Here is a 27,174-nt window from a genome sequence, read left to right on the forward strand (position 1 = left end):
GCCCCGCGGCTTCCTCCTTACCTGCCCTCAGCTGCCGGGACTGCTCACCATCTACTTCGCGCCCTCACCGACCCGCCAGGCAGCCAACCTGCAAAACAGAGCAGCAGAGGAATTCGTCACCCGCCGGCCTGGAGGCTGTCCGGGACCCCCGGGTTTCTTTCTTTCCCCAACTTCCCTCCTCCTTCCTCTCTTTCCACTGGCTTTGTGCCTATCCCTCCAGGTTTCACTTTATTGCACAGACACTTTGTTTGCAAAGCCCTACACGCTCCCGAGACAGACGCTACCTCGCCCGGGACCACGCCGAGGGGCCTCGGGGGAAAGGGCGGGGGGGAGAGGGGCAGAGGTGGGGGCGGCTCGCAGTTGCCGCTGCGGTCCCGGTGCAACGTGGAGGCGGTGGGGGTCGGGGGGGGGCGGCTGGGGAAGTCCTGCAGAGGCACTTTGCAAACTAAATAAATCAAGCGATTTACCTTGTCGGAGTGGCTTGTCTTGCTCGGTTGTTTAGGTGATTGGAAATGTAGCCTGATGAAGATTGATCACCTTTCTACTGCCCTCCCCGGGTATGTGAACGCGAGGTGAGTGCGTAACGGGGCGAGACTGCCAATCCCGGGCCCCGCGCTGGCTGAGTGACAGGGAGCCGGGCAATGGCAGCCCGAGCCCGGGGTTACCTCCGCGCGCCCCCGCCCTCCCCCGCCCCCTGCACCCCGCCCTCGCCGCCCGCCCGCCCCGCCCCGGTCGCGAGCTAACTCCAGGGCTTGGCTGGCAAACGAGGCACAGAGCTAGGCAAGGAAGGCGTGCGCAGTGCCCGAGCCCAGGTCGCGGAGAGGGGCGCGGGTCCCTAGGCCGCCCTGGGCCCCCCGCCCTCCCCTCGCCCTTTCAGCGCCCTGGAGGGAGTGGCAGAGAGGAGGCGAGGTGCTGGAGAACCGGTTCTCTCGCTCCCCCGCACGCCACCCGGCTGGGCGGCCGGGTTGTGGGCGCGAGGACTCCGGCGCCGCGTGCTGGAGGAGAGCGGGCCCCCGGCCCCCGGCCCCTCGCGTGGCGCCGCGGGCCCCAGCGTCTCCTTCTGTGCCGCCACCTGCAGACGGACGCCGCGGGCGGCTCGTGCCGGCACAGGCTGCTCCGCCGAGCGCCGGCACAGCCCGGGGTGCGCAGAGCCCGCCTCGGCGCCTCGGTACTCCCGCGCTCGGGAACAGCACCCCAGGGGCGGCCGCGCCACGTACCTGGTCCTCGGTGTCTCCTGGGGTTCCCTAGCCCCCCCCCCCAAGGGTGTTTGCAGATCTTAAACGCTTCTTCTGCAACGTCGGAGCCCGGCGTCTCCTCCCCCTTGCACACACTACTTCTGAATCGAAAGATTGTGATAGGAAACTTTCTCTTTCCTTCTGCCAGGGACAGTCCGGTGGGAAACTTGGCCACAGACCCCTGCCTTCATTTTCCTTCCCACGTGCCACAGAAGGAGCCTCCCTGGGGCGACTTCCCCGTGTTATTCGTACTGGCGAAGCCCGTTTCCCAGCCGAACAAACTTCTCAAACACATCTACCTGGGTGGACTTTGTAAAGCGCAAAAAAAAAAAAAAAAAGTGTTTTCGGCGCAATCCTGAGCAAGGCAATTCTTTTAAATGGCACCTCCTCCTGAATATTAGGCAGGACTTTACTGCCTTTCGAGGAATTCCTACCCCTTTTCCCTAATCGCCGCTTCCCTCCACCCCTGCGGGCGGAGAGAAAAGTTTGCACGGGAGTCGGTTTGCGGGCGAGTCCGGGAGCGGCCGGGCGCATCGCAGTGGGAAGCGCCGGCGCTGCCGGGGCCGCGGGGTCGGGCGCCGGGAGCCGGCCGGGCGCTGGGCGAGGAGAGGCGAAGGGGGAGCCGCTGAGTGAAAAGGGGCCGCGGCCGCAGCTCATCAAAGTGCTTCCCCCTCCCCCCAGCGACACTCTCCTTTGGAGTCCGAATAAAATACGGTAACAGAATATGATGGAGGGCACACTGTTTCCTTAACTGCTTCTCAAAGGACCCGCGAGATCTTCTTAGGACCTTTAATAAGGCTTTGGTCGGTTCTTTTGTTAATCTCTCAAAATCAACTCCTTCTAATTGAAGTTCGAGCTGAAAGCGAGCTAATGTTCAAAGAAAGTGGCCGCCAGACCAACGAAATTACATTTTTTTTTGGACGATGAGGGAACATCTAATCAAAGGGGCCAAGGAGGAGGGGTGTGAATGGGGAGTATGAAGGAGAAAAAGAGGTTTTACAAGATCCTTCTCTGGTTCACAAAAGTCAGCGACACGGGCGTTTCTCTCCAGAACAAAGACACCGCGGCCCATTCACAAAAGGGAGAGTAAGAGACACAGAGAGAAAACAATAAAAGAAGCGAGAGAAAAGGAAAAAACATGAGAAAGAAAAGTTTAACAAGGAAGAGACTGTGCGGAGCGCTGCGCTGACCCGCCTGAGCTACACCTTAGGCTCGCGCAGGCCCCGGCGGGGCGCAGCCCTCAGGGCCGCGGCTGGAAGCCCTCCCCCCCCAGGCCCACCCCGCCCCACCCCGCCCGGAGCTGGTGCAGAGGTTTAAAGAAAGAAACGAAATACACCCCCTCCTTCACTCCAGGGAAAAGGCGCGGGCTGGAGCGCACTTGTTTTGGGGGGAGGAGGGGCGGGAAGCGTTTGCGGGCGCCCTGGCAACGTCCGCGTCCAGAGCTGCCCCAGCCGGGCCTGCGCGCTGCGCGCCTGGGTTAGTCCCCAGGGCCGGGGTGCGTGCCCTGTCTCGGACCCGCCACCCCTTCCAGTCCCGCTTCCTCGGGCCCTGTTTCGCCTGCAGCTGCGGCGCGGGCCGAGGTCGGGGCGGCGAGGTGGGGCGCTGTGGGCGCTGGAATGTGCTCGGCGGTCCCCAGGGCCCAGCGCGCGGGAGCCGCCGCTCCCGGGTCCAGATGCTGCCGTGGTCTCGAGAAGTTGGGAGGAATCGAGTAGCAGGATCCCTCCTCCTCCACACACACACCCCTAATGAGGGTATTTATCTAATCCCAAATTGCAACCCATAAAACCCCGGGATTAAGAGAAGAAAAAGAGAGAGGAGAGGGGAGAGGGGGAGAGGGAAGAGGAAGGGAGGGAGAGAGACAGAGAGATGGAAAGTTTCTTGCACTCGGCGTGGAGGACTGAGGCGGCCGTCACTAGGCAAATGTCCAGGTGGGAGACGCTGGGCTAGGAGCCGCGACCCTTCCAGGGACGGGAAGAGAGGGGGCATCGCAGGGGCTGGGCTAGTAGACCCAGCCCAGACCCCGCGGCCGGGGAGGAGGCGTGGAGCTGGGCTCCGGAACCCGGATCCAGCATCCAGGTGACCTCGAGGCCGGGCCAGTCTCTGGAGGACACTCGGGACAGGGGGAGGGGCCGTGGGATGCTGGCCAGGGGCGGAAGTTCTGCGCCGGCCCGTGGGCTGTGCCCAGGCCAGCCCGCTGCCCACGCTCCTCCTCCGCGGGGACCCGGGCCCACAGCTTCTTTTCCCGCAGCGCGGGCTCTCGGTTCCCGGCCTCCCGGCATCTGGGTTCGCGCCTGCGCTTGGGAAGCGGCACCTGGGCGCACGTATCTGAACGAGGCGCCCTCGCCGCGGGCCAGACCCGGCTAGTCCCGGGGGTCCGCGCTCCGCCGCCACTGCGGGGCGTGCGGGCGCCACGAAGCAGCCCAAAGGAAAACCCGCGAGGCGCGGGCCTGGGGCAGTAGGAGCAGGGACAGGGGCAGCGAATCTGGGGCTTGGTAGGTCGGAAGCGGCTTGGGGAGCCGGCTCTCTGGGAGGCTTTCGGAAGGGAAGGTTCCCCGAATCCAGCGTCAATGGGGTGGGTGACGCTGATCGCCCCAACCTCAGGCTGCTCCGGGCCGGCGATTTGCGTCTGCCGGCTTCCGGGGGCTTAGAGCGGGCTTCTGAGAGCCTCCCCGAGAGAGCGGCTGCTCGCTCTGTTCTCCTGCTCCAATAAAGAGCACAATTACCAGATTTCATTGAGTTCCGATAACTTTTCAATAACTTGTTAAAATCCTTGTCATGAAGAAACTACCGTAGCAAGTTATCATTTTGAAAGACTGGCAACTGAAGGTGGCTGCATGCTTTTGAACGTAATTTATGTGTATGTGTGCATGTATACATACTTGTGTGTATATGTATGTGTGCATATATGTATGTGTGATCGAGGCCAAAGTATAAATGCTAGTGGACTGTTCTCTGTCTCCAAACTTGTTGAATTAGCCTTCTTTGTTTTGGACACCTCTCTAGAGGAGTAATGGGAAACTACCATAAAATCGCCAATTTCTGTTGCCTAGAACTTCTTGTTAAAAGTTCCTTTTCCCTCATATTTCTCTCTCTCTCTCTCTCTCACACACACACACACACACACACACCTGCATGCACTCACTCCCCTCCAACAATAACTCTCTTCCCCTCCAACAATAACTCTCTTCCTTTCACTTCAGCACCTACAGACTTGCCAGTTATCAGAAGTCATAGTTCACAGGAGTGCAAAATTACAACAATTTAAAATAATAACGTGGAAAATTCATCAAGATATTAGCTTTTTTTCAGTGCTGTGGAATAAAAAAATTCCGCAAATCTTTAACAGAGATGACCCTTTACATAAGATGATAGTTTACACTGCTTAAGAAAATATGACTAATTGCTTTTCAAATCCAGTTCCTGTGTCAGCAGGGCCCCTCCAGGACGGTGTATCCTTGCCCTGTGTTCAGAAGGACCATTTTTTTTCCACATGAAGTCTTACAGATACACAAGCTTCTCTTCAAACCAGTGTTATTCTCATTGCAAGGAAGTAGCAGAGTGTTTAAGGTAAGAAAGTTTCTGCTTTTATTGAAAATTTATATATGACTTCAATATTGTAATAAATAAACAGATAACCATTTTCACACAAAAAAATGACAATGCTATGCTAGAGAAGAAAATATTAATTGGGAGACTTACTCATAGTGGCAAGACAGACTTTTTATCAATACAGAATAAATATTAACAGCATTCTTGAGCCAATGTTGAGAGCTAACAAAATGTAGGAACCAAGCTAGATGTAATAAATAATTATCCAGAGAAAAAGATGGCGCATTCTCAGAAGATAAGAGCTCTTTGTAAACTGATGCATGTCAATTAGTCCCATCCTCAAAGCTCACCTTTAAATCACAGGACTAGTCTCAGGGCTATGTTAAAGGGCCATCCTCTGAGGAGAGGAGAGGAAAGGAACTCTATTATCCTTACAGTGAAATGCAAAACAACTGCAGAAAATCCCACTGGTAAATAGAACAGTTTAATAAGTAAATTGAATATGATCTAACTATAAAATTTAGGTAACAGAGTCAGGGTTACATATGGCAGGACTGGGAAAAAATCATTCATGACATTTTTCTTATTCCCCTCTGACCCCCCTCCCACCATCATTATGCTATTAACAACAAAAAATGTTTTAAAATTTCTCTCATCAAAAAATGAGGGAAGGGTGTTCTTTTCTTTCTTCTTTGAACAGTTTCTCGAACACTCCCAATACCAATCATTCACAAGGTATCTGTGCAAATCTATTTCACATGATTTCAAGGAAATGATTAACTCACACAAAAATCCTTACACAAAGCTATGTTGGAGCTCTGTATATTTAATCTGGAAAGGAGGGAGGAAAAGGGGTGGTGGTGGTAGCAAAGAAGTACAATCCAGCCAAATGAAATGTTAAGTTTTAAATCAACAACGAGTCTGACTTTCTGGTCTGTGGACCCAAGACTAAAATTTTGGGATATAGTCTGGTCCAGTTGCTACTGAAGAACACATTTCTCTTCTTTCTTGGCCATCTTGCCTTTGTTTTGCTCCAGAGTTCGCTCCAAATGCTCATCTTCTTCTTCGGCCCTGGAAGTCAAACAGGAAATGAAATTATTTTTCTTCGTGGAGGACAGAGCAGCACGCCCCTCTTCCCAAGGCCCAGCGGGTGCAGATATCGCGGGTCCAGTGGGAGGCTGTCCGGCCCACCCGAGACCTCTGGACTGAAGTTTCAGAAAACTTCTCGGACCCTCAGCAGGCGCAGAGCCTCCACCCAATCGCACCGCACACTCACTGCTTTTCTTGTGCATCCAGGTCCCTGACGAGCGCGTCACGCTTGTTCACCAGGGCCACCAGCTCATCCAGCAGGAGTTGCTCGCGTCGCTTCTGGGCCTCAGTCTTCTGCCAGTCTGCAGACAGGAGGCTCGTTATCCACCCGCAGGACCTCTGCACACTCTCCCTCCCCTTCCCGCCTCTTCCAGTTTCCTTGTATTTCTCCACAAACCATATTATAGAACTACTAGTTAGTGTTTTGTAGGGAGTTTGGCCATCGAGATAACGACTTCACCCCTAAAGCCCTGCTTTCTAAAATTTCCCGCAGATGAAGATGGCTATGGCCGGGCTGGAACCTGAAAAAGAGACCAGGTGTGAGCCGGTGGCCAGCCGAAGGTGCACAACCGATTTAGCCAAAGTGGGGGAGGGGGAGCTGGAGGCCCCGAAGAGGCCCGCGCAAGGCTAGGTGGTGGGGGATGTGGGTAAATGAGGGGGCGGGAAGCAGAGATGGGCGATAAAATCATTCTGAAAAGGCTAGAGAATCAGCCTGAGAACCTATCCTCCTCCCCCGCCCCCATCCTCACCCCATACAGCCTATTCTTCACTAATTTCCTCTTCGCTCTATTTTAGCAGTTGGATGTATTTCACACTGGGCGCCATATGCTTCACAATAACTTTAAAAGTAGTGAATCGGCTAATTAGCATTTTTCTTTGAAGTAAAAAATAAATTTGCTCTGCAATATTACACTGCAGCTCTCGATCGCATCACAGCCAGTTTTCTTTTGGAGAGGTTGGCTGGGTGATTTCAAATCAAAGCACTTTTGCAAAGGAAAAATTACATACTTCTTTTTGAAACCCCATGTTAAAGGTTGGAAAATCCGATGAGCAGTGTTCTTTACATGGGTAGGGGCAGTTTTTTGAAGGTTTGAAGTCCCAATAATATATTTCCAAATCTTTGCTGGTCTGATTATTTTCTTAAGATGAGCAGCAGTTTGGTTTGATAAAAACAGAACCTAATCGAACATTTAAAGCACTTTTGTAACCAAAGCCAACAGCTCTCTGGCCAGACTGTAAGGGCTTGTAGCTGTCAATCAATCCCCAGTCTACCCCGCCTCCCTCATTAGGAAGGTAAACAATGAAAAGAAGAAGTAGATGATGAGGCAGATAGCAGAACAAATGAGGACCTAGAGGGAAACAGGACACCAGCTTAAAAACAAAACAAAACAAAAAAAACAACCGTGGCCACTGACTCAAGCAGCCCCTCCCCCAGCAAATGCACTTTCCAAAAAACAGAGAGAAGTGCAATCCTTTTGGGTTTCTCTCTTCTCTCTCCATTGCCCTGGGCAATCATGTTAAAACTCACATGGCTGGTGCTTATTCAGATAAACCTAACAATGCACACCGCTGGTTACCATGTGAATCTTCACAAACCACACAAGAATGTGCTGGTTCAAATCCCCCCCACCCCCTCCAAAGCAAAATTTATTCAAGACAGCAAACTGCTCAGCAGCTTTATGAAAGCAAATGGTGCTAGAGGGAATTCTATCCTGTATTTACAAATTAAAAATTAGATACATCATCATGCAATAAAGGTTAGAATAGCAGCAAGAAGCTAGAACGGTTTATTCAATTTTATCATTATTCCTTTCATTATAAGCTCAAATACATACATACAAATTTATAAAACATACCATATACTAATAATCCACATCCGATACAAAACATCACACAAATAAATGGTCACAACGCATTCTCATTAAAAAAGAAATAAAATATTCTATAACATGAAGAGGAATAAATTATTACTATGAAAAGGTTTTTTTCTAAATGTAAGAATTTAAAAATAATAATGAAACAGCAAGACTGAAAAAAAGCCATATTTTATCATAATTTTATTCTTTGAATTAAAATGCTGAGTTTCAGGAATGCTGGACAATTTTCTAATCTGGGTCTTGTTCTTAATCAGTCTCATTCTACATAGTAGATATTTTAATAGAGCTCTCCAGGGTGCAAGATCTTAAAGTTCATCTAATCTAATTTCAGGTAACTGTAGTTTTAGAAATATTAACTCAGAGAAAAACCCAGTAAATTTGTAAAAGATTTGTAACTAAATTTTATAATTATTAAGATTACTAGTTTTGATGAATAGTAATTTTTCCATTCCAACCTGAAGAAATCATGTTGATTATAAGCTTTAGTTTATAATCCTTACTTCCAAAACATTTTGATATAACTGGGAAATTTTCTCTGCCATACACTTAAAAAGTATAACTAAATTGAAACGTACATTTTTTAAAATAACAATTTTTTTAAAAAAACAGACATTGAATTATCCCTTCTCTGCATTTGACCAGTCACCTTTAAGGCTTTAATTAATAATTAGAAATATCAAGTTTTCTTTAATTTTTAAAAAACAAGGCTTTAACAATATGCATGAGAGAAAACTTTTTAACACCTGATATATTGAAATTTTTTTAAAATCTTAACTTTTCCAAGCTGAATTTCCTGTAACTGTAACAAAAACATTTTAAAATTATGAATATTTAGGTAATTTTCATCATTTCACAGTCAAATTTAACTGATATTAGAATTTAAATTGTAGAGCAAATAGCTATCTATGTATAGTGAGTACATTTTACAGTAGCAAACTATTTTTACTTCGTACTTGCTTTTCATAGGAGTAAATTTATACACACACATATGTATCTGAATGCTAGCTTGAGAAATTAAACTATTTTGATGATTTAAAAAAAATTAATACATTTAAAACTGATCAAAATTCACATCTGTATGTGTAAGTCTAAATTTAAAAATTAAAAAAATCCTTTTAAAATAGCTTCTCCCAGACATAATGTTATGTTTTAAAAACCTGTATGTAAGTTTATGTGTTACCTGTTATACATTTTAAGAAAGGATTATTCACCTATAGCTCCACTCACAGCTAGCTGGCGAGGTGACTTTGGCTTGGGCAGACTACAATGTGGGTTCTGATTAATTTAAAGATTCCAGTGTACTTTTGCTACAAGCCATACTTTTGCAACAAATAGGATTAAGTTTTGATGCTGCATTTGAGCCAAATTGTTGAAATAAAGAGATTCTGTTTATGTTCATGTGCACTGAGCTGTTTTGTTAATTTGAAAAAAACTCTTTTTTTATATAGGGTCAATTATTTATTCCCTGATTCAGTTTATTTGCTGAAGTTGATAATTACCTTGGAAAAAGGGCAAAAGAAATACCTATAAACATTTTAACAGAAAGGACCTACAGTTGCCGTAGTAAACCTTCCACCTTGCCACTATAAATAAGCCTGGCACTTTGATGAAAATTAACACTAGTTTTGTAAAGAGCACATTGGGGGATTGCAGTCAAGTCTTATCTTTAGTTCCAGTCAACTAGCAATCCTGAAAGAGTTTGCATCATCATCAGAGCAGGCCATTTGATAGGATTCTACCTCTGTACCTAATCAATCTATGGAAGACTGTGGCTGTGCTGTGCAACAAAGCTAAAATAGATTTACAAATGGGGTTTTAGGGGATAAGCTCCTCCACAGGATTACATATTGATTTTAAATATAAAAAGCTTATCATATAAACCATAACTACAAAAATAGTGAACCTATGCATAAATCCCTTTAGAAGAGCACCCACTTCAAACTCTAAGCCAAGAATAAATCAAGATGTACAAAATCCTAGAGAAGATCCATTTCTTGTGCAGAAAATGAACACACCACTTTCTAAAAGCCCACCCCAATGTGTGCAGAAATGAATTTACCTTTCCTGAGGGGGCATTAAGTAATCTGGAACAAAAAAAACTATAGGAAAAGTATCTGAATGATGTTTGCTAGCTTAGGGGATCCTATAACTTAGCTCAGTAGAGTGAAACTCCTGCTATGAAAAAAAACTTAAGGGGAAAAAAAGGTAAAACACAGACCAGAGTGATTATGGATTTTCAGAAGAATGGATATGTTGAATGTTGTTATTATTTTGCTCTCAAACCAAGCTGTTAATATTTTGTTCTGTGTGCTGTGGCTATTAATATTCCGTGCTCTTCTCCTGGTGAATGGTTTCAGCAGCAGATTTATTTGAAAATATTTTAGTTTATTTATTACAAAAACCATCATATGGCTACTAAGTAAATTTTTAAAAGAGATGGGCAAGAACAAAGCAAAGCAAAACAAAACCAACTAATGCTGCCTGTTAGTGTGTCTTTCTGTGGTGTTTTAATACTCCAAAAGGCTACTAACCTAATCACATGTATGTCCATTCTAAGGGTTGGCTCAGAGGACACAGTCTTCACAGAACTGATTATCAGGACTGTCAGTACCTCTCCAGGACAGCTCAACCCTAGTACTGCCCAGGCTAGTGCAACAGGCCTCTCTAAGAAAGGGTCTCTATTGGTAATCAACAGGCTGCTTCTTTCTTCAAGTCTCTTTTTTCCCCTCAACCAGCAACAGAAACTTGTTGAGAGATTTGAGGCACAACCACATATGGGACAATTATATTATTTTTAAAGAAATCAAAATCGTTTGAAAAAAAATTACTTTTTCCCCCTCTTAAAAATATATGGCTTTCTACCGGTCTTCCGTGTGTATAAGAGCAGGCAGAAAAAAATGTAAGATTATTTAAGATTGTATGTCTCGTATGTAGGGACAGGACTGCTGATGAAATGGGATCTTTTATATGTGTCATGGCCCTCCTTTTAAGATGGTATATGGTAATAATACTGGTTTTGGGATAGAAGCAATATCTGCCTTAAAAGTCCACTGTATTGTATCAAGTTGTGTTTTAGGGATGATTTAATTATTATACATGAAAGAGTGGGCAAATTCTTAATACTCTGTATTGAGTGTAATGTATAATGAATCTATAGAGAATAAACTGAATAATGAGTTATATATTATATACTACATATACATACATTTTAAATTGCACATATAAAATACATACCATACCATGTAAACATATCTGCAGTAACTACCTTTCACTAAGTATTTAACTTTCCAATTTCTTAAAAATTATACAATTACAAAAATTATATCCAGAGGAAAAATATCATTTAATATACTTCTATTTTTTATTTCAATGATAAGTTTCAAAGAACTTCTTAAATATTTTGACAAATTTTATTCAGATAGATAATCATTATGCTTGCTATTAAACACACGATTTTCATTATCAGTGGTATAATTTGATACATTTGGATAGCTACTTGAAGGAAATTAGCTATCTGAAACCTTTTAAAATCAGTCTGATTTCTAATGAGGATGTATAAATATTGTTAGTCATATTTATCAAATGAGATAATGTACATAAAAGTAAAAATAAAACTTCTATAATTTTAAAATATGCTATTTAGATAAATAGAATGTATTTTATCTAATAACAGTGTTAATTAAAATATTTTAAAAATGTTTTCACTTGCCTTCCCACTTACAACCTTAAACTTCTAGTTTTTAAACTAATTAGAATTGACTTATTATGGATCAAGTACCTTATCAGGTAAAGAAGGAAATTACCATGGACAGTCAATGGGTTAAGAGGTCAATATAGAATAGGAAAATCAATTTGCATTGATTAGACAAAAGGTCCATTTTACAGAGCCCAAAGGATTAGCTTTTAAGCAGACAGACATCTTTAACTATGAGACATTTTCAAATAATAAGTATAAAGAGAACAGCATTCTAAAACACCTAATTATTTTTAAAAAATCATATATAGTAAATGCCATAGTTAAGATAGCCAATGTTTACTGATATTATGAACTATGCTTAGGATTACTACATAATTCATTTAAAAGCTTTATGAAAAGTATGAAAGTGTTTCATTTATCTCTTATGCCAATCTTTGCCTGAATAATCGCTTAATAGGAGCTATAGTAGACTGACAGTGAAATATTTCAGTGTTGACATCAATTAAATATTAAGGTAAAATTTAGATTTGAAATGTGAAAAATCAAAACGGTAAATCTTACCCAAACCTCTCCAGTGTAAACAACTTTAAATTGCACATAAAATGTAATTAAATCATTTAACTCCTTATATTTTCCATTTTATTGACATTTAAGCTTACTGACAAAACTTAAGAAAATCCTGTGTTTAATAGCTAGCATAACGACTATCTGAATTACTAGTAAGGTCCTTAGGTTTTATATGACTAATGCTTTTTGATGCTAAGGCATTTATTTGCAAATTCTGTAGGTCCCTAGTCAGATCACACCTAGGGAGACAAGAAGTGTATTATACTCTTTAAATCTCTCTTGACAATTGACACCTCACATACCTCCACTCCACCATAGCATTTCTTACCTTCAATGGCTAGCATTGCCCGCAATTCCCGATTCAGCAGCTCATACCTTCGTTCTAAGTCATGTTCTTTTTCCCTAGGCAAGTTGCAAAAGTTCATCAATATGCTAATTACTAAATCATTAAACACTTTAAAGAACCTTTAGGTTACATTGATTTTAGGACTCATAACTGACTTTTCTCTTTAACTTTAAGCTACTCCAAACAAATGATACACAAACCTAAAACCTTCCTCAGGTTGAATATTTACTAATGCTGTTATTTTTCTTCCTCAATTTTGAATTGCACAGAGGTATATTTTAATCTGAAAATAAATAGTCTCATTCTTCAATGCTTCTTGTACTAAGTGCCAGATATAAGGCTATTTTGTCTATTTTGTCAAAGAGTTTTCATAGTTCACAACAAACATGCTTTTGTCTAGAACTCCGTATGAAAAGAACACAGAAACATGGCAGCACTACAAGTGCAAATTTAATATGGACACGGTTATAAATCTAGGATTGGTTAACTTTTGTGCTTCTTTATAATTCTTTTATCAAGTTCGGGCATAACAGAAATGACAGAAATAGCTGTTTACACTAAAATAAAACATGTAAGCCTGTTTCTTCCCACACTGGGTGGCATAATATAAGAACACTGCTAGTTAGCAAAAAGGAACAAACATTAGGTCCTATAGTAAATTAAATGCTAAAGACTAAGAATGCTTACATTTGGTTTAGTCTACATTTTACTGTAATTCTTGCAATTATAAAAAGGTCACTTCTCTGTAACTCATTAATCTTTTATCCCAAAATTTAGGGTAACATCATCTGTAGAAGACAAAGGTACTTTTGTCCTTACTAAGAGTTACTTTAATTTTTAACTTAGAATCTGATGTTAAATACATTTCAATTTATTTATAGGTACACCAAGTCTTTTTATACACAATGCTTTATTTCTTAAACACAAATATTGTTTATATTCATTGGCTTTCTGTATAGCAAACATATTTTCAGTATCTAGCACTCTATTTTTTAAATTCTTACTGTTCAGATAATAACTGGTTATACACTATTTTTTTATTTTTATATAAAATAGACTTTAATCTCTAAGGAAAGAAAAAGTTAAGTCTAATAAATATGAAACCCTAAGAAACCAGTAACCAAAAGCCTAAGATCCACTGATGTTGCAGGAAAAACAAGCAGTTATGAGTACTTACAGGAGAGAGAGCTGGTTCATTCTCCTTATTAAGGCATTTTTCTTATTAACTAACATAAACCATTCCTGCATCATAGCTTCTTCTTCTTCGGTGTTTCTTCCTATAATTCAGGAAGAGTTATTTCTTGTTATATGACATTTGCAGGCTGATAACTGTTTAGCACAACTGTTGTTTTTTCCTAATATAAAAACATTTTAGTTACCCCGATAGTTCAAATTAAACAGTTTATAACAACATAAGATTAAAGTCCAAGGCCTGAAAAAAGAAATTGATATTTAAAATTTCATAATCTTCTAAAATTCAATCTTCTAAAGCTGTCATTATTCAGCATGTCAAAATATACAGCCCTCCTGAACATATCTACAGATCATACTAACACTAACACAGTGTTAGTGTTAAAAGAAAAGTGTTCCAACTTTTAAATCCTCCCCAGAGGCTGATTTGTTATTATAGTTCAATGAGGAACTCATGGCGCTGACAGACATATGGTCATGATAAAGAAAAAATATTAAAAAATCATTATGAGAATTACAAGACTAGCAGGAAGATCAGAGAAGTCCAGAGATTTTGTGAAAGCTTCCACTTGTAACAACTTGTTGTTGTTTTTTCTTCTTTTTCTCCCCCAAAGTAAACTAAGACATACGTGCATATACCATTCTGGAAGTTATAGGGTAAACACTTGCAAATTATTTTAAATGACCAAGTTACAAAAAATGCCTATAGCTATCTGTGAAAAAACACATTATAATGAACATAATAATGTCAGTAAATCAGAAAACATTTGAATGGAGCGATGGTCTAACATTTTAGATTATAAACTTACTAATTGCACATTTCAAATTCACTTTTCCTAATATCCATTCCATCATCTACACTACTGCCCCCCAAAGGCCACTGTATCAAGGATTATAATATACAGTATGTATTTGATATTATTCATGTAGAAGTAGTCCACAATCATACTTAAAAATTTGCCCTAGCTGGTTTGGCTAAGTGGATAGAGGATTGGTCTGCAGACTGAAAGGTCCCAGGTTCGATTCTGGTCTGTGGGCTCGATCCCCAGTAGGGGGCGTGCAGGAGGCAGCCGATCAATGATTCTCTCTCATCACTGATGTTTCTATCTCTCTCCCCCACTCCCTTCCTCTCTGAAATCAATAAACATATATTAACAAAAGTTAAATATCCCAGCTAAGATTCAATATTCCAGTTAATTCCCTAAATTTTATTTTCATTGTGAGCAAGATATTTTCTTTTAACTTTCAAATACATTTAAAACATTTAAACAGTACAGAAGTATAACTGAGTAAAAAGTCAAGTCCTCTTTCACCAATCCCACCCCAACTCCCTTCCCCAGAAGTAAGTACTATTAAGGTTTAGCATGTCTCCTTCCAGACCACAGAGATAGCTGTCTATCACACACGAATATACCTCATCTATATAGATTCATACAGGTTTTTCTGTAATATAAGTGAGATCATATCACACCGGGGTGGGCAAAAGTAGGCTTACAGTTATGAGTACATGAAACAGGTTTATTCTTGTATTATTATTAATTATTGTAGTACTTATTATTATTAACCTACTTGTGCCCACCCCTGTATATTACCCAGTGATGTACTGTTGTCATATTGCTTGAAGATCTACTTCATTCTTTTAAATACTTAAATAAATTATGAATGTACCATTTAATTAACTATTTCTACATTGATATAAATTTGAAGAAAAATTTAGAATGAAAATAGAGTATAAAGAATTGTTCTGTGTGCAAAAGATTAAACATATACTTCAGAGCATCCCTGTGAAATAGGTATCTGTTGTTCATCATTAGGGAGAACAGTGAGGATATATGTCTTCACTAAATGCTGTTAAAACTTTATGGTAGGGAGCAGACAGGATAGATTCTTTTAGAGTATGAACAAAAGTCTTTATTGTTTTACAGTATTTTTAATCTCTCCTTTAGGGTAGCTGGTTTTGTATTCACTTTAGACCATGTGATGTCTTGACACTAGTCATGTGATATAGGCTGCGATAGGAACAAATCCCTGGGTAGCAACAAAAGAAGAAAGAGTAAAAAGAAAAAGCTGGGGAAAAGCTTGCAATTTGGAAAAAGGCCAATTGTACCCTGGTGAAGGCCTTTTTGATCATTGAAATCACACATGTGTGCAATATTAATAGGTGCAGTTACTATGATATTTTATTTTCTGATGAAAGACTTAATTCTTGTGTTTATAACCTAAGTAGCTTCTAAAAATACAGACATTAAAAGTTTGTTTTGAGTTTAACTTAACTTATAATTGAGGCTTTCAGGGAATACTAGAAGCAACTAGCCTACTCTTAAATTAGCATCATTTTCTTCAATGGAAGATTGCTTCCTTGACAGTAACAATATTGATGTGGTCTTATGTTATTTTCAGTTTAACTCATGCCTGGGTAAGGATAAAATCCCTCTCCCCTAATTGTTAGGAAATAACTAATAATACAGAGTTTTATGTTCAAAAGTAAATAAGCCTAACAATAATATGTAAAGACACATTTCACATTGTGACGTAGATTATATGAATTAACTGAAAAAACATATTTAAGGTTAAATCAATTATGTACCACAAATTCCTTATCTGAGATTGTACACAATGATGGAAATCTATACTTAGCATGGCAATAAAAAAATTAAATTTTCTTCTAACACATCATTACACTATTGTTTTCAGGGATTTAAAATTTTTTAAATTCAAAAAGCTTTTAAAAGCCAGTAAGTTGAACCATTACAAATTAATCCTGACTTTAATAACTGGTTAAAGACCCCTTTAGCTTTATAAGTAACAAAAAATATTAAAGCCTGTGATCACAGTGAGCTTTTCTCATTTCTCCTCTAACCATTTGTTATTTAATCCAATACTAGTAATCCAATTTGTCCATCAGACTTTTAAAGGGCAGAATGCAACTTCCTCAGCTTAGACACTTTTCAAAGTACAATATATTTTTCAAATGAATGCTGGATGTTTCATTTTTCCCAACTGTTCCTAGCTCTAATGCATGAGGAAAAAAAGAACAAGATGAACATTGTTCATACTGATTAAGTAAGAGCTCATTAAAGAGCTGTCAGTGCGGTACTTTGAATATGCATGAAGCATATAATCAGATCTAGTACCGTCACTAGAGGAGAATACGGTAAGTACAAAGGATTGATTTAATTACTTAGAGTGGGCTGTGGTGGTAAAGCAGTCTTGTTAGTGCAAAAAAGAAAAAGAGGCTGTATTCTGGCACTGTTAGAAAAAAAAGGCAGTTTTAGCTTCTGCCACAATACATAATCTCAGAATAAAGCACTTTACATTGTAGCTTAGAATGAAGACTGTCATTATTTTATAAAATGGCCATAAATAATTTTTTCTTGTTTAACCTTACCTGGTTAACTACTTCTATTTCAAAATTATTTTTGATTTGTACTTACCAGCTACATTTTTGTCATGTTAAGAGTCAGACACTGATACTTTTTTAAATTTAATTTTTTTAAATTTCAGGAACTGAAAGATTTAATATGTATTAAACTGAAAAATTTAATACATACTATTAAGGACCATTTTGAAATTTAAAAAAAATCAAAATACTACAGTTCAGTATACAGTTACTAAAATGTGAAACCATGGCTGAGTTGTTATACTTATTTTAAAACATAGCCTCATGTTTATTATACAACCAATAAAAACATCCCCATAACATTTAAAACTATAGACTAGCCCTAGCTGGTTTGGCTGATAGTGTCGGCCTGCAGACTGAAGGGTCCCAGGTTCGATTCTGGTCAAGGGCTCATGCCTGTGTTGTGGGCTCAATCCCCAATAGGGGGTGTGCAGGAGGCAGCTGATCAATGATTCTCTCTCATCACTGTTGTTTCTATCTCTCTCTCCCTCTCCCTTCCTCTCTGAAATCAATAATATATATATATTTTTAAAAGTATAGACTAATACAAACTCTGGTAATACTTTTTCTACTTTGTTTTCTTAAAGACTTCTGTTTTTTATTTTGCCTCCAGAAATGCAACGTCTTTTCTGACATTACAATGTCTTAAATTAATATCAGTTTTTTCTCTTAATCAATTATTGTAGCTGGAGTATAATTTGTATAAATTTATAAACAATCAAGAATAATGATAATGGCAGAAAAAGTAACTATGTAAATATGACTTCAAATCATTCTTCCTATAACATAAACAAAAACCATTTAATAGAAAACAGCATAAAACAGAACACTACACATTTAATACATGTTAGATGACTATAGTAACCACTTTTATATTCCATACCTAAAAAAAAAAGTACTTAAAGTCAAGATTTAATTTCATTCAAGAATTCATCAATGAATCTGTATGTAGTTTTCATTTCTTTTTTCGGAAGCAGTGTTTCAATGTAAATTTTTAAATGAATAAAAGTGATGTAAAAACCTAAAATTTTGAAACATTGTTTAAAAGACTGTCTACTAATTAACTTTCCTAATTAATCTTTCATCATAAAGTTATCTATTTAGAAAGATATATTTTTCGACAGTGAATTCTTTTTTTTTTAAAATATATTTTATGGATTTTTTACAGAGAGGAAGGAAGAGAGATAGAGAGTTAGAAACATCGATGAGAGAGAAACATCAATCAGCTGCCTCCTGCACTTCTCCTACTGGGGATGTGCCCGCAACCCAGGTACATGCCCTTGACTGGAATCGGACCTGGGACCTTTCAGTCCGCAGGCCGACGCTCTATCCACTGAGCCAAACTGGTTTCGGCGGACTCGACAGTGAATTCTTACATAAATGCAAAATAAGGAACAATACAATTTTAGCTGAAAAGAAGATGAATCCAATGGAAAAAAATGAAAACACAAAGATATAAAGAAACAATACAATTTTAGCTGAAAAGAAGATGAATCCAATGGGAAAAAATGAAAACACAAAGATGTAGACTTGTATATATAAACAAATTCAAAATTTTCCATCATGAAAACATTAAAAAATGCTGAAATCTTGCCATAGAACCATAGTGGATGGAGATGGCTGACTAGTGATCAGATCCATGGCCCTTAAAAGACAGAACACAGCAAACACAGCAAAGCCAAACCACACACAAAAACAAAAGAGTTGCCATTACAAATTGTCCTGTGCTATGATTACATGAATAAGATGACCTTTGGAAGACATTATATATTACAATAGAGAGACACATGAAGGTGTCAACTAAGCGGTACTGGAAAAACATACTTTAAGAACAAAGGGAGTGAAATTTGGCAGTTTAAAAAATATATGTTTTTATTGGTTTTAGAGAGAGAGGAAGGGAGCGGGATAGAGAAATAGAAAGTGATAAGAGAGAAACATCAAATGATCAGCTGTCTCCTGCACACCCCCTACTGGGGATCAAGCCTGCAACCTGGGCATGTGCCCTGACTGGGAATCAAACTGGTGACCTCTTGGTTCATGGGTAAGATGCTCAACCACTGAGCCACACTGGCCAGGTTGGCAGATTTTTTTTTTTAATATATGAAAACATAAATTTACTGCCGTTATGTAGGATCTTGGACAAACGAACTCCAAAGCCAACATTATTGCAGGACTCCAGTGCCCCAGTTTTAGAAAATATTTTAAACTGAGGAAATAGAGCATTATTATAAAAATAAATTTTACTATATAAGCAAATAGCTAATAAATGTTTCTACTCCATGAATATGCTCAAAAGCAATCAACATAAAAAAAGAAGCTCATAATCTTTATTGATGTTTTCAGCAGCAATTGTCTTAAACTACTAAGCATGATATGTTCTAGAGTATTAAGAATATAAACTTTGGGGGAAAGTCTGTTTCCTTTTGTTGAAGTAAAATAAAATCTAAGGCACTCTCTAGAAATAAACACACCTTCAGAATGTGGGGAGAGATTCAAGGCAACATCTCTCTATAGTTAACTTTTGACAGACTTCTTAATATGCATGTTATTTCTTATAGGAGGAGGTATAGGAAACCTCACCAAACTTCTTCCCCCACAAACTTAAATATAGGAAGAAACCTCTTCTCAAGGTTGGAAATTAATAGCAGTCTTCTTGTACCACCAACTCCTTAACAGAGTCTGAACAGCTTTTCTATGCCAAAGGTCAGTCAGCCCTAGATTTCTCAAAAGGCAAACTAAGCACAAACTTAAAATAGAAAAAAAAAATTAAACACGTGGAAGTCATCATGGGAAAATTATAACTGATGAAGTTCATTATATTTATTTATAGTTTATTATTTTTTTTAAATTACATATGGGACGGGGTTGACCCATAATGTTTCAGTGCTAAGAGCCTTTAAAGGTATTAATATGACCCCCATATTTCAGGTAACACATGACTATCTTCACTATCTATAAGGCACTTAGCTAAAGGTAGAAAATACCCACAACAGAACTCTGAAACTGTGTCTTTTTAAGGTACATTGAAAATATTTTGTTAAATGGAATAAATCAGTGAGTCACTGTTATAGGCATCATTCAACCAAATAAACTGTGGTCTACTTGGAAAACCAACTAGGCATACTCCAATACGGGGAAAATGTGAATTGTGAGCTACGTTTACAGATGGAGAGCTTCCCTAGTCACTTCTCCCCTCTCTTGAAGCCCTTTTTGTTTGGACTGCACTTGGCAGATTCCTCTCTATCCCCTCTCTGCCCTAGAGCCTTCTCACTGTCATGTCATGGAAATGACTTAAAGAGTGGTTCTAGAAGTGACAGAGACATTAATGTTAAAGATGACCATGAAGAGCTGAATAAAAGTATTTCTTGAAAAGTAGGAGTGGAGAGAAACAATATTTCTAGATTAATGTATTTTAAGATATGTGATTTTAAATACGTATGTACAGGTACCTAAATTATATATTATAAGAGATCTTTCTGAACTTTTATATATTCAAGTAGGTCAGACTTTCTGGTAGGAAATCTAGGGATAATAAGGGTTCTCTTTTTGTTGTTGTTGTTATTTGGCACATAGTTTTGTATAGGGTGGTAGGGGACACAATCTATAATTTAAATATGGAAAATCACCTGACTCGTAAATGAACATTAGAATAAATACCTGTTTTAAATTAAAGACTACCTTTCTGAGTGTTTACTTACATTAATTCCAAGATACTCCTATGGATAGCATTATAAATTCTGGTAGGTCAAATTTATCTACCATCTATAGTTACTGTGACTGGTTAGATCTGTTGTTTTGAATATAAACTGGTTAGATCTGTTGTTTTAAGATGAATAGTGAATCTGCATCCATAATGGTTTTTTCCCAGTTTGGTTTAAAAAAGGGCCGAAACCGGTTTGGCTCAGTGGATAGAGCGTCGGTCTGCGGACTGAGGAGTCCCGGGTTCGATTCCGGTCAAGGGCATGTACCTGGGTTGCAGGCACATCCCCAGTGGGAGATGTGCAGGAGGCAGCTGATCGATGTTTCTCTCTCATCGATGTTTCTAGCTCTCTATCTCTCTTTCTTCCTCTCTGTAAAAAAATCAATAAAATATATATTTAAAAAAAATAAAAAAAAATAAAAAAGGGACTGAGCCCTTTGATCTTAGACTAATGAACTTCTCTAAACATCAGTTTCTCCATCTCTATAAGAATAACTATATTACTTACCTCCTATGGTTATTAGAGAAATTAAACGAGAAATGTAAACCCATAGTGCTCAAAGCTAAAAATGCTAGCTATGATGATGATAATGATGAGGGTGATGATGTTAAGCTAGGAACTAGCTTAGGATGTGGTCCCTTTCTCAAAAGGGCTCAGTCTAGTGTGGAAACAGACATGTAATTATGGAGTGAGGGTAAATTTCTAAACTCTATGGGCACAAATTATATTTTAAATGTTTCTTAGTTATAACAAAGTCTATAGTAAGTCACTGGTCATAAGTGAGGTAGGTGAAAATGTGGGCGAATCAGTACAAACTCATCCCTGCAGCTGGAAAAACAAAGCGAATGCCCTAATGGGTCATCAGTGTCACTGGTGCATGTGAAAGACATCCACAGCCATGGTGACACAACAATGTGGCTATGCTCCAGGTGGCAACAGGCTAGCTATTTGTTTTAGAGACTTAAGAACAAAGTAGATCATAGAATACTGCTTAATATTTTTTTAAAAAATGAAAAAGGTAACTTTTAAGGTTAACAATTACAGGCTAATAGAACAAATATAAAAGTTTACTTGTTATCAAAATAAAGTTTAAAAAAATGTCAATTTGAAGTACAAATTGATGTATTTTAAGAAAATCCTCAACAAGAAAACCAAATATTTATAAAGCAAAAAGCTTCACTGAGAACGTAAGTTTTCATTATTTTTACAGAAAAAGATTTTGATGTTAAAAGAGCATCTTTAAAATCAGCTTATGAAAATGGCAATATAGATAAAACAGCTGACTTACTAAATGCCAGGTGAGAATGAGAATAGATTCTGTTGAGAGTGTGGAAAATTAAATACACATAATTTTTAAAATACAGAAGGACAAACCAGGTAGAGAGGCTCCAAATACACTTCTTTCTAATAGTTTCTGCAAAGATGTATTATGCAGTCAGTTGGCTACTCCTTTAGGTAACCTCCTCCTGGGTTGTTTAAAGTCCTTAAATGTCCTTAAAAAATCATACCCAGGTTGTCCCCACAGCCTCCAGGTTCCCCTAAACCCCAATGTACTACCTGCACAGTAACTTCTTCTTCTACTCTGTACCTTCTTTGATCATGCTTGGGTTCAGACAACCAGGTAACACTGAGATATATTCTTCCTTCCTTCCTTCTGATATATTCTGCCTTCTTAAATATCTTTATTTGGTGAGGGAAAGCTAAAGGAAATTATGCCTATTCCCTTCTAGTCTATGGCCACATCCATTCTCAAAACATAGAAGCCTAATGAAAGCAGGATACTGCAGAACCATTTCCAGCAGCCTTCTAACCTGCACAGGGTTTGAACAACTACACCACACTGTGAATCAAATGCAATGAATGCTGATTCTCAAGACTAGGCCAGTGACTAGTGTGAGTGAGTTTCAGCTCTACACTACCTCATCCAATGCCCCTCAACCTTCATGGTCTCAATGGAGCCATTCTTTTCACAAGGATCCACAAGAGACACTCATGTTGGACTAGTGTTCACAGTGCTGTTTCTAAAGCCTTGGGAACAACAGCGTCTTAAAGAGGCCACTCTATGTTATATATCTCTCTTATTAGATCACTAACAACCAATAACTTTCTCATAGGCTGACAATAATAATGATAATGATGACAATAGCATCAAATATTGAATGAGATTATAGAACTTACCTAAGTAATAGAGCTAGTTAGTGGTTAGTTAATCCAGGCAGTCTGTTTTGTGAACCACCACCCTTAGCCACTCTACTTGACACTCATAGGTAACCAGTCTTACCAGAATAGGCCCTTTATTTAGAATTCAGGCCAACCTTGACAAAGCCTTCAGAATGGTGCTGATAAGCAAAACAGAAAAAAAACAAAAAGCAAACCTTCAAATTTCTGATAAACAAAAAAACAAACAAAATCCCCATTCTGTCTACGTAGCTCATCCATTAGTAGAAAGGATTTTGTTTACTCTTCCCATGTAGGCCACTGGAACTTGACAATGATCTCAGAACAGGACATCAAGGGATGTCAAAGGGATTCTGCCTTTCTTCCTGTGCAGATGTGTCCATCAGATCCTTGAATTATAGTTTGGGGTCTGATGTCTACCAGAAACAGGCGATTCCAGGAACAGATCTGCTCACTTGTTGGGCAACTATAAGCTACTATGACTCCAGTTGAGCATTTAAGGGACCAATGACAATGGCCAAAGAAGAATGCTCTGCTTAGCACTGGATTATCAGGTTACATTCCAGTTCCAGTGTTGCTCTTTAAGAGCTATGGGAACTTGGGCAAATTACTTAATCTCCCTATGCTTCAGTTTCCTCATTTGTAAAATGAAGATAATAGTTCTGCTTCAAAGGTTTTTGAAAAGAGTGAGTTAATATATGTAAAGCATTTAGAATAGTGCCTGGCCTATAATAAACGCTATATAATATAATGGTGGGTATTGTTATATTCTCTCCCTCTCTTCTTTTTAAAAATATTTTTAAAAAATATATATAACATAGAGTGGCCTCTTTAAGACGCTGTTGTTCCCAAGGCTTTAGAAACAGCACTGTGAACACTAGTCCAACATGAGTGTCTCTTGTGGATCCTTGTGAAAAGAATGGCTCCATTGAGACCATGAAGGTTGAGGGGCATTGGATGAGGTAGTGTAGAGCTGAAACTCGCTCTATCCACTGAGCCAAACCGGTCAGGGCTCTCCCTCTCTTCTTTCCCTCTCTCTCTCTTCACCCCAACACCCCCACATACATACAATTCTCTCCCCCTGCCTGTCTCACACACACAAACACACACACGCAGTACAGAACCATATTCTTTATTCAAGCTTTAGGATTTCCCCTAACTGTCTGATTCCTAGGACTATTGTTGGAGCAAGGCACAGTGATTCCTCCTGGCTGAATCTTACAGTTTTTCTGACAGCCTCTGCAAGCACCAAAAAGGCCTACCCACAGAAGTAAACATGTTGGCAACCTGGTGCAAGTCTTAAGATGTTAGTTCCGTTGAGCATGACATTTCTAATGTCTGTACATATCTATTTTACTGGACCAATCAACCAAAATACATCCTACCACCACTAACTTTTTCATTACCCTCAAATATGGATGCCCATCAACTGCCCATTATCCATTTTTCTTTCTTAAAGGAGCTACTCAAATGAGACATCCTTCTATGAAACATCCCTTTTCCCAAGGTTACACAGGTTCTGTTAAATCTATTCCAAAGGTTCTCTTGCTAAAAGCAGTTCCTTCAGCAGAAATTCAGAGAAAAAAATCTAACGTGTGACTTGCAGAATCTTTAGAATTACCAAAGTTAAAGTTATTTTCAGATTTTCTCCTCAATTTAATCCCTAGGATAAATTCAATCCCCTCTTTTATCATGATACACATTTTTAGATACTCCTTAGACTCTACCCCAAGAATCCCTCTCAGTTTCTGGCATAAATCTTAAGTGCCAGCAGTTAGCTGTATGTCCTTCTGTTGTGTTGTATGTTCTCTCTCTCTCTCTAAAGCTACAGTACACTTAAAAAGAGTCAGAGCTATCACATCTAAAGCACTTTAGCCCACATTCCCACCCAAAGTCATGGTCAGCTCCAAGTCTGTTTATTCTTCTTGATATTACAAAGTTCAGAATTCTGCAAAATAGTTTCCTAGTCTACACTAACAATTTTGCAATATTCAGTGTAATTTTATTTAACCCTTTATTGAGATTCAAAACAAGAACTTGAATCAAAACAAACTGTATTAGAACTTTTAAATTTTGGCTCCCTCTAATTTTATTCTCACAAGAAATTAAAATATTATGACTACTTTAATAACTTATTTCTGTGGAAGTTATTTTATACCAGAAATACAAAATGATTTCTATTTTATATTAAAATATATATATCAGCCTAAGTATCTTCTTTGACATATTTTAACTTTCCTTACAGAACTAGATCCTTCAAAAGCACAACAGATAAACTTAGGACCAGGTCTGTCAAATTCCAGTTCAGAAGTGTCTAGTGGGAGAAAACATGTTTCCTGGTGGGGAAGAAATGTTGTTGCTCTATACAATTCCTCGCTTTGGCCACCAAGTGGTGCTATTAATTCAGAGTGAACTGGCATTGGGGGAGTGGGGTTGGGTGGCTTTGGGGTGGGTAAAGTATATAACCAGTCAGTAAAAGCAGGACTCACAAGATAGATGCTCATAGCTCTGTGTACTGTAAATTTACATGTCATCTCCCCGCTTAATGTCACCAGCATAAAAACAGGAGAAAATGAATTCATATACGTTAATTTTAATTAATTATTTTTTTATTTTTTTATCTTTACCTGAGAATATGTTTTTATTGATTTTAGGGTGAAAAAGAGAAAGAGAGAGAAACATCCCAGGAATTGAACCCACAACCTCTTGGTGTATGGGACGATGCTCCAATCAACTGAGCCACCTGGCCAGGGTCATATACTTTGATTTTGATGGTTCACTATATATATAAAATGTTATCTTTTCAGTTGTAAAAAGAATCACAGAATTTTTATTAATTTTCCTCTCCAACATTCATCTAAGTCCCCCAATTAAACAAGAAAACAAAACCTGTACAGAAAAAAATGACTCAGTAATAAACATTAAAAATTAATCAGTTCTAGTAAGCATTTAAAAATATCTAATTAAAAATATATATCAGCTCAACAGTTTTCCCTTAACTTTCATTGTAACCATTTCCTGAGGAAATAGCTCCTCTGAGTGGCTGAATGCCTTTCACATTCCAGTTTAAACATGACATGTGGACAGGGAACAGATGCAATGACTATATATGTTTAGTTTTCTTATGCAATGCACTGGGAGGTCTATGAAAAATGTTAAAAACATAACTAGCAGCTAAACGAAAGACATAATTCACAATCCACTACAAGAAAAACTGGTAATGTCTCTACAATGGAATGAGCAATGGTTTGAAAGCAGAATTTTGTAAGCCTATAAACAATAAAAAGAAAGTTCATGCTATTCAACTGGACAGTTCTATCTCAAAGATTAAGGAGCTAGTAAGTGTCAGTATATATCCAATTGTCTCTGTACATTAACATCTGTACTTCTTTTTTTAAAAATATATTTTATTGATTTTTTACAATAAAAAATCAATAAAATAGAGAGCTAGAAACATTGATGAGAGAGAAACATCCATCAGCTGCCTCCTGTACACCCCCCACTGGGGATGTGCCCGCAACCAAGGTACATGCCCTTGACTGGAATCGAACCTGGGACCCTTTAGTCCTCAGGCTGACGCTCTATCCACTGAGCCAAACCGGTCAGAGCACATCTGTACTTCTTAATGGTTTCCATTTTGGGAAACTGGGAGAAAGGTTTTGGAGCAGAGCTTGCATCCTTCCATAAACTCTCACGATTTTAACTCTGGACTGAGGAGGCAATTCATACATGCTTAGCCATCTCTGATGCCATTCTTTGTAAAAGAAAAAAAAAATCTTGGTTAAGCATCTTAGAATAGTGTCAGGATGAAACCAAGGAGATAATGCAATTGTAAAGTTGGTTCCTACATGGATGTACTAAAATAAATTTCTTAAAATACAATGTTTAAGTTGTTTGTTTCTGTATGTATTTTACAAAACTCAGTATATCAATAGAGGGACTTGAAAATGTTCCTACAATTATCAGTTACTTTTTATATATAAGCCAAGGGTTAAAAAAAAGAAACCCACAACTTTCTAGTCTTTTGCCAAACCAGTTCTTTAGGCATTTCTTGGGAAAGAGTGCACGTGCATGTGTGTGTGTGTGTGTGTGTGTGTGTGTGTGTGTGTGTTGAGGGAAGAGAAGAGTTATATGAAAGAATGGGAGATGTACTATGTACATATTACTTAGCAGCTAAGGAAAAATTTAATGACAGAATCAGTAATAAATAAAATTATTACTATGACTGATAGCAGCAACTATCTTTTTTAATAGAGTGCCAACCCTCTGCCAGGCTCTGTGCTAAGAACTCATATAAATTTTATTTACATCTGTATCAATATATTTTAACTACCAATAGACTTC

The 27,174-nt window shown here is 39.1% G+C and overlaps 1 protein-coding gene across 1 annotated transcript in view; it reads right to left on the minus strand.

Annotated features, from left to right (window-relative positions):
* Positions 1–4,796: 4,796 nt before the first annotated feature.
* EHBP1 (EH domain binding protein 1) overlaps positions 4,797–27,174 on the minus strand; it is a 276,286-nt gene continuing 253,908 nt past the window's right edge. Inside the window, exons 21-24 of the mRNA XM_023745988.1 lie at positions 13,538–13,637; positions 12,343–12,416; positions 6,061–6,175; positions 4,797–5,855 (exon numbers count right to left, since the gene is read on the minus strand). Of these exons, the coding sequence (XP_023601756.1) occupies positions 5,765–5,855; positions 6,061–6,175; positions 12,343–12,416; positions 13,538–13,637 (380 nt within the window). The 3' untranslated portion in view covers positions 4,797–5,764. The remainder of the gene's footprint in view (positions 5,856–6,060; positions 6,176–12,342; positions 12,417–13,537; positions 13,638–27,174) is intronic.

This window comes from Myotis lucifugus, unplaced genomic scaffold (genome assembly GCF_000147115.1).
Source record: "Myotis lucifugus unplaced genomic scaffold, Myoluc2.0 scaffold_6, whole genome shotgun sequence".
In the NCBI taxonomy this organism is placed as follows: Eukaryota; Metazoa; Chordata; class Mammalia; order Chiroptera; family Vespertilionidae; genus Myotis; species Myotis lucifugus.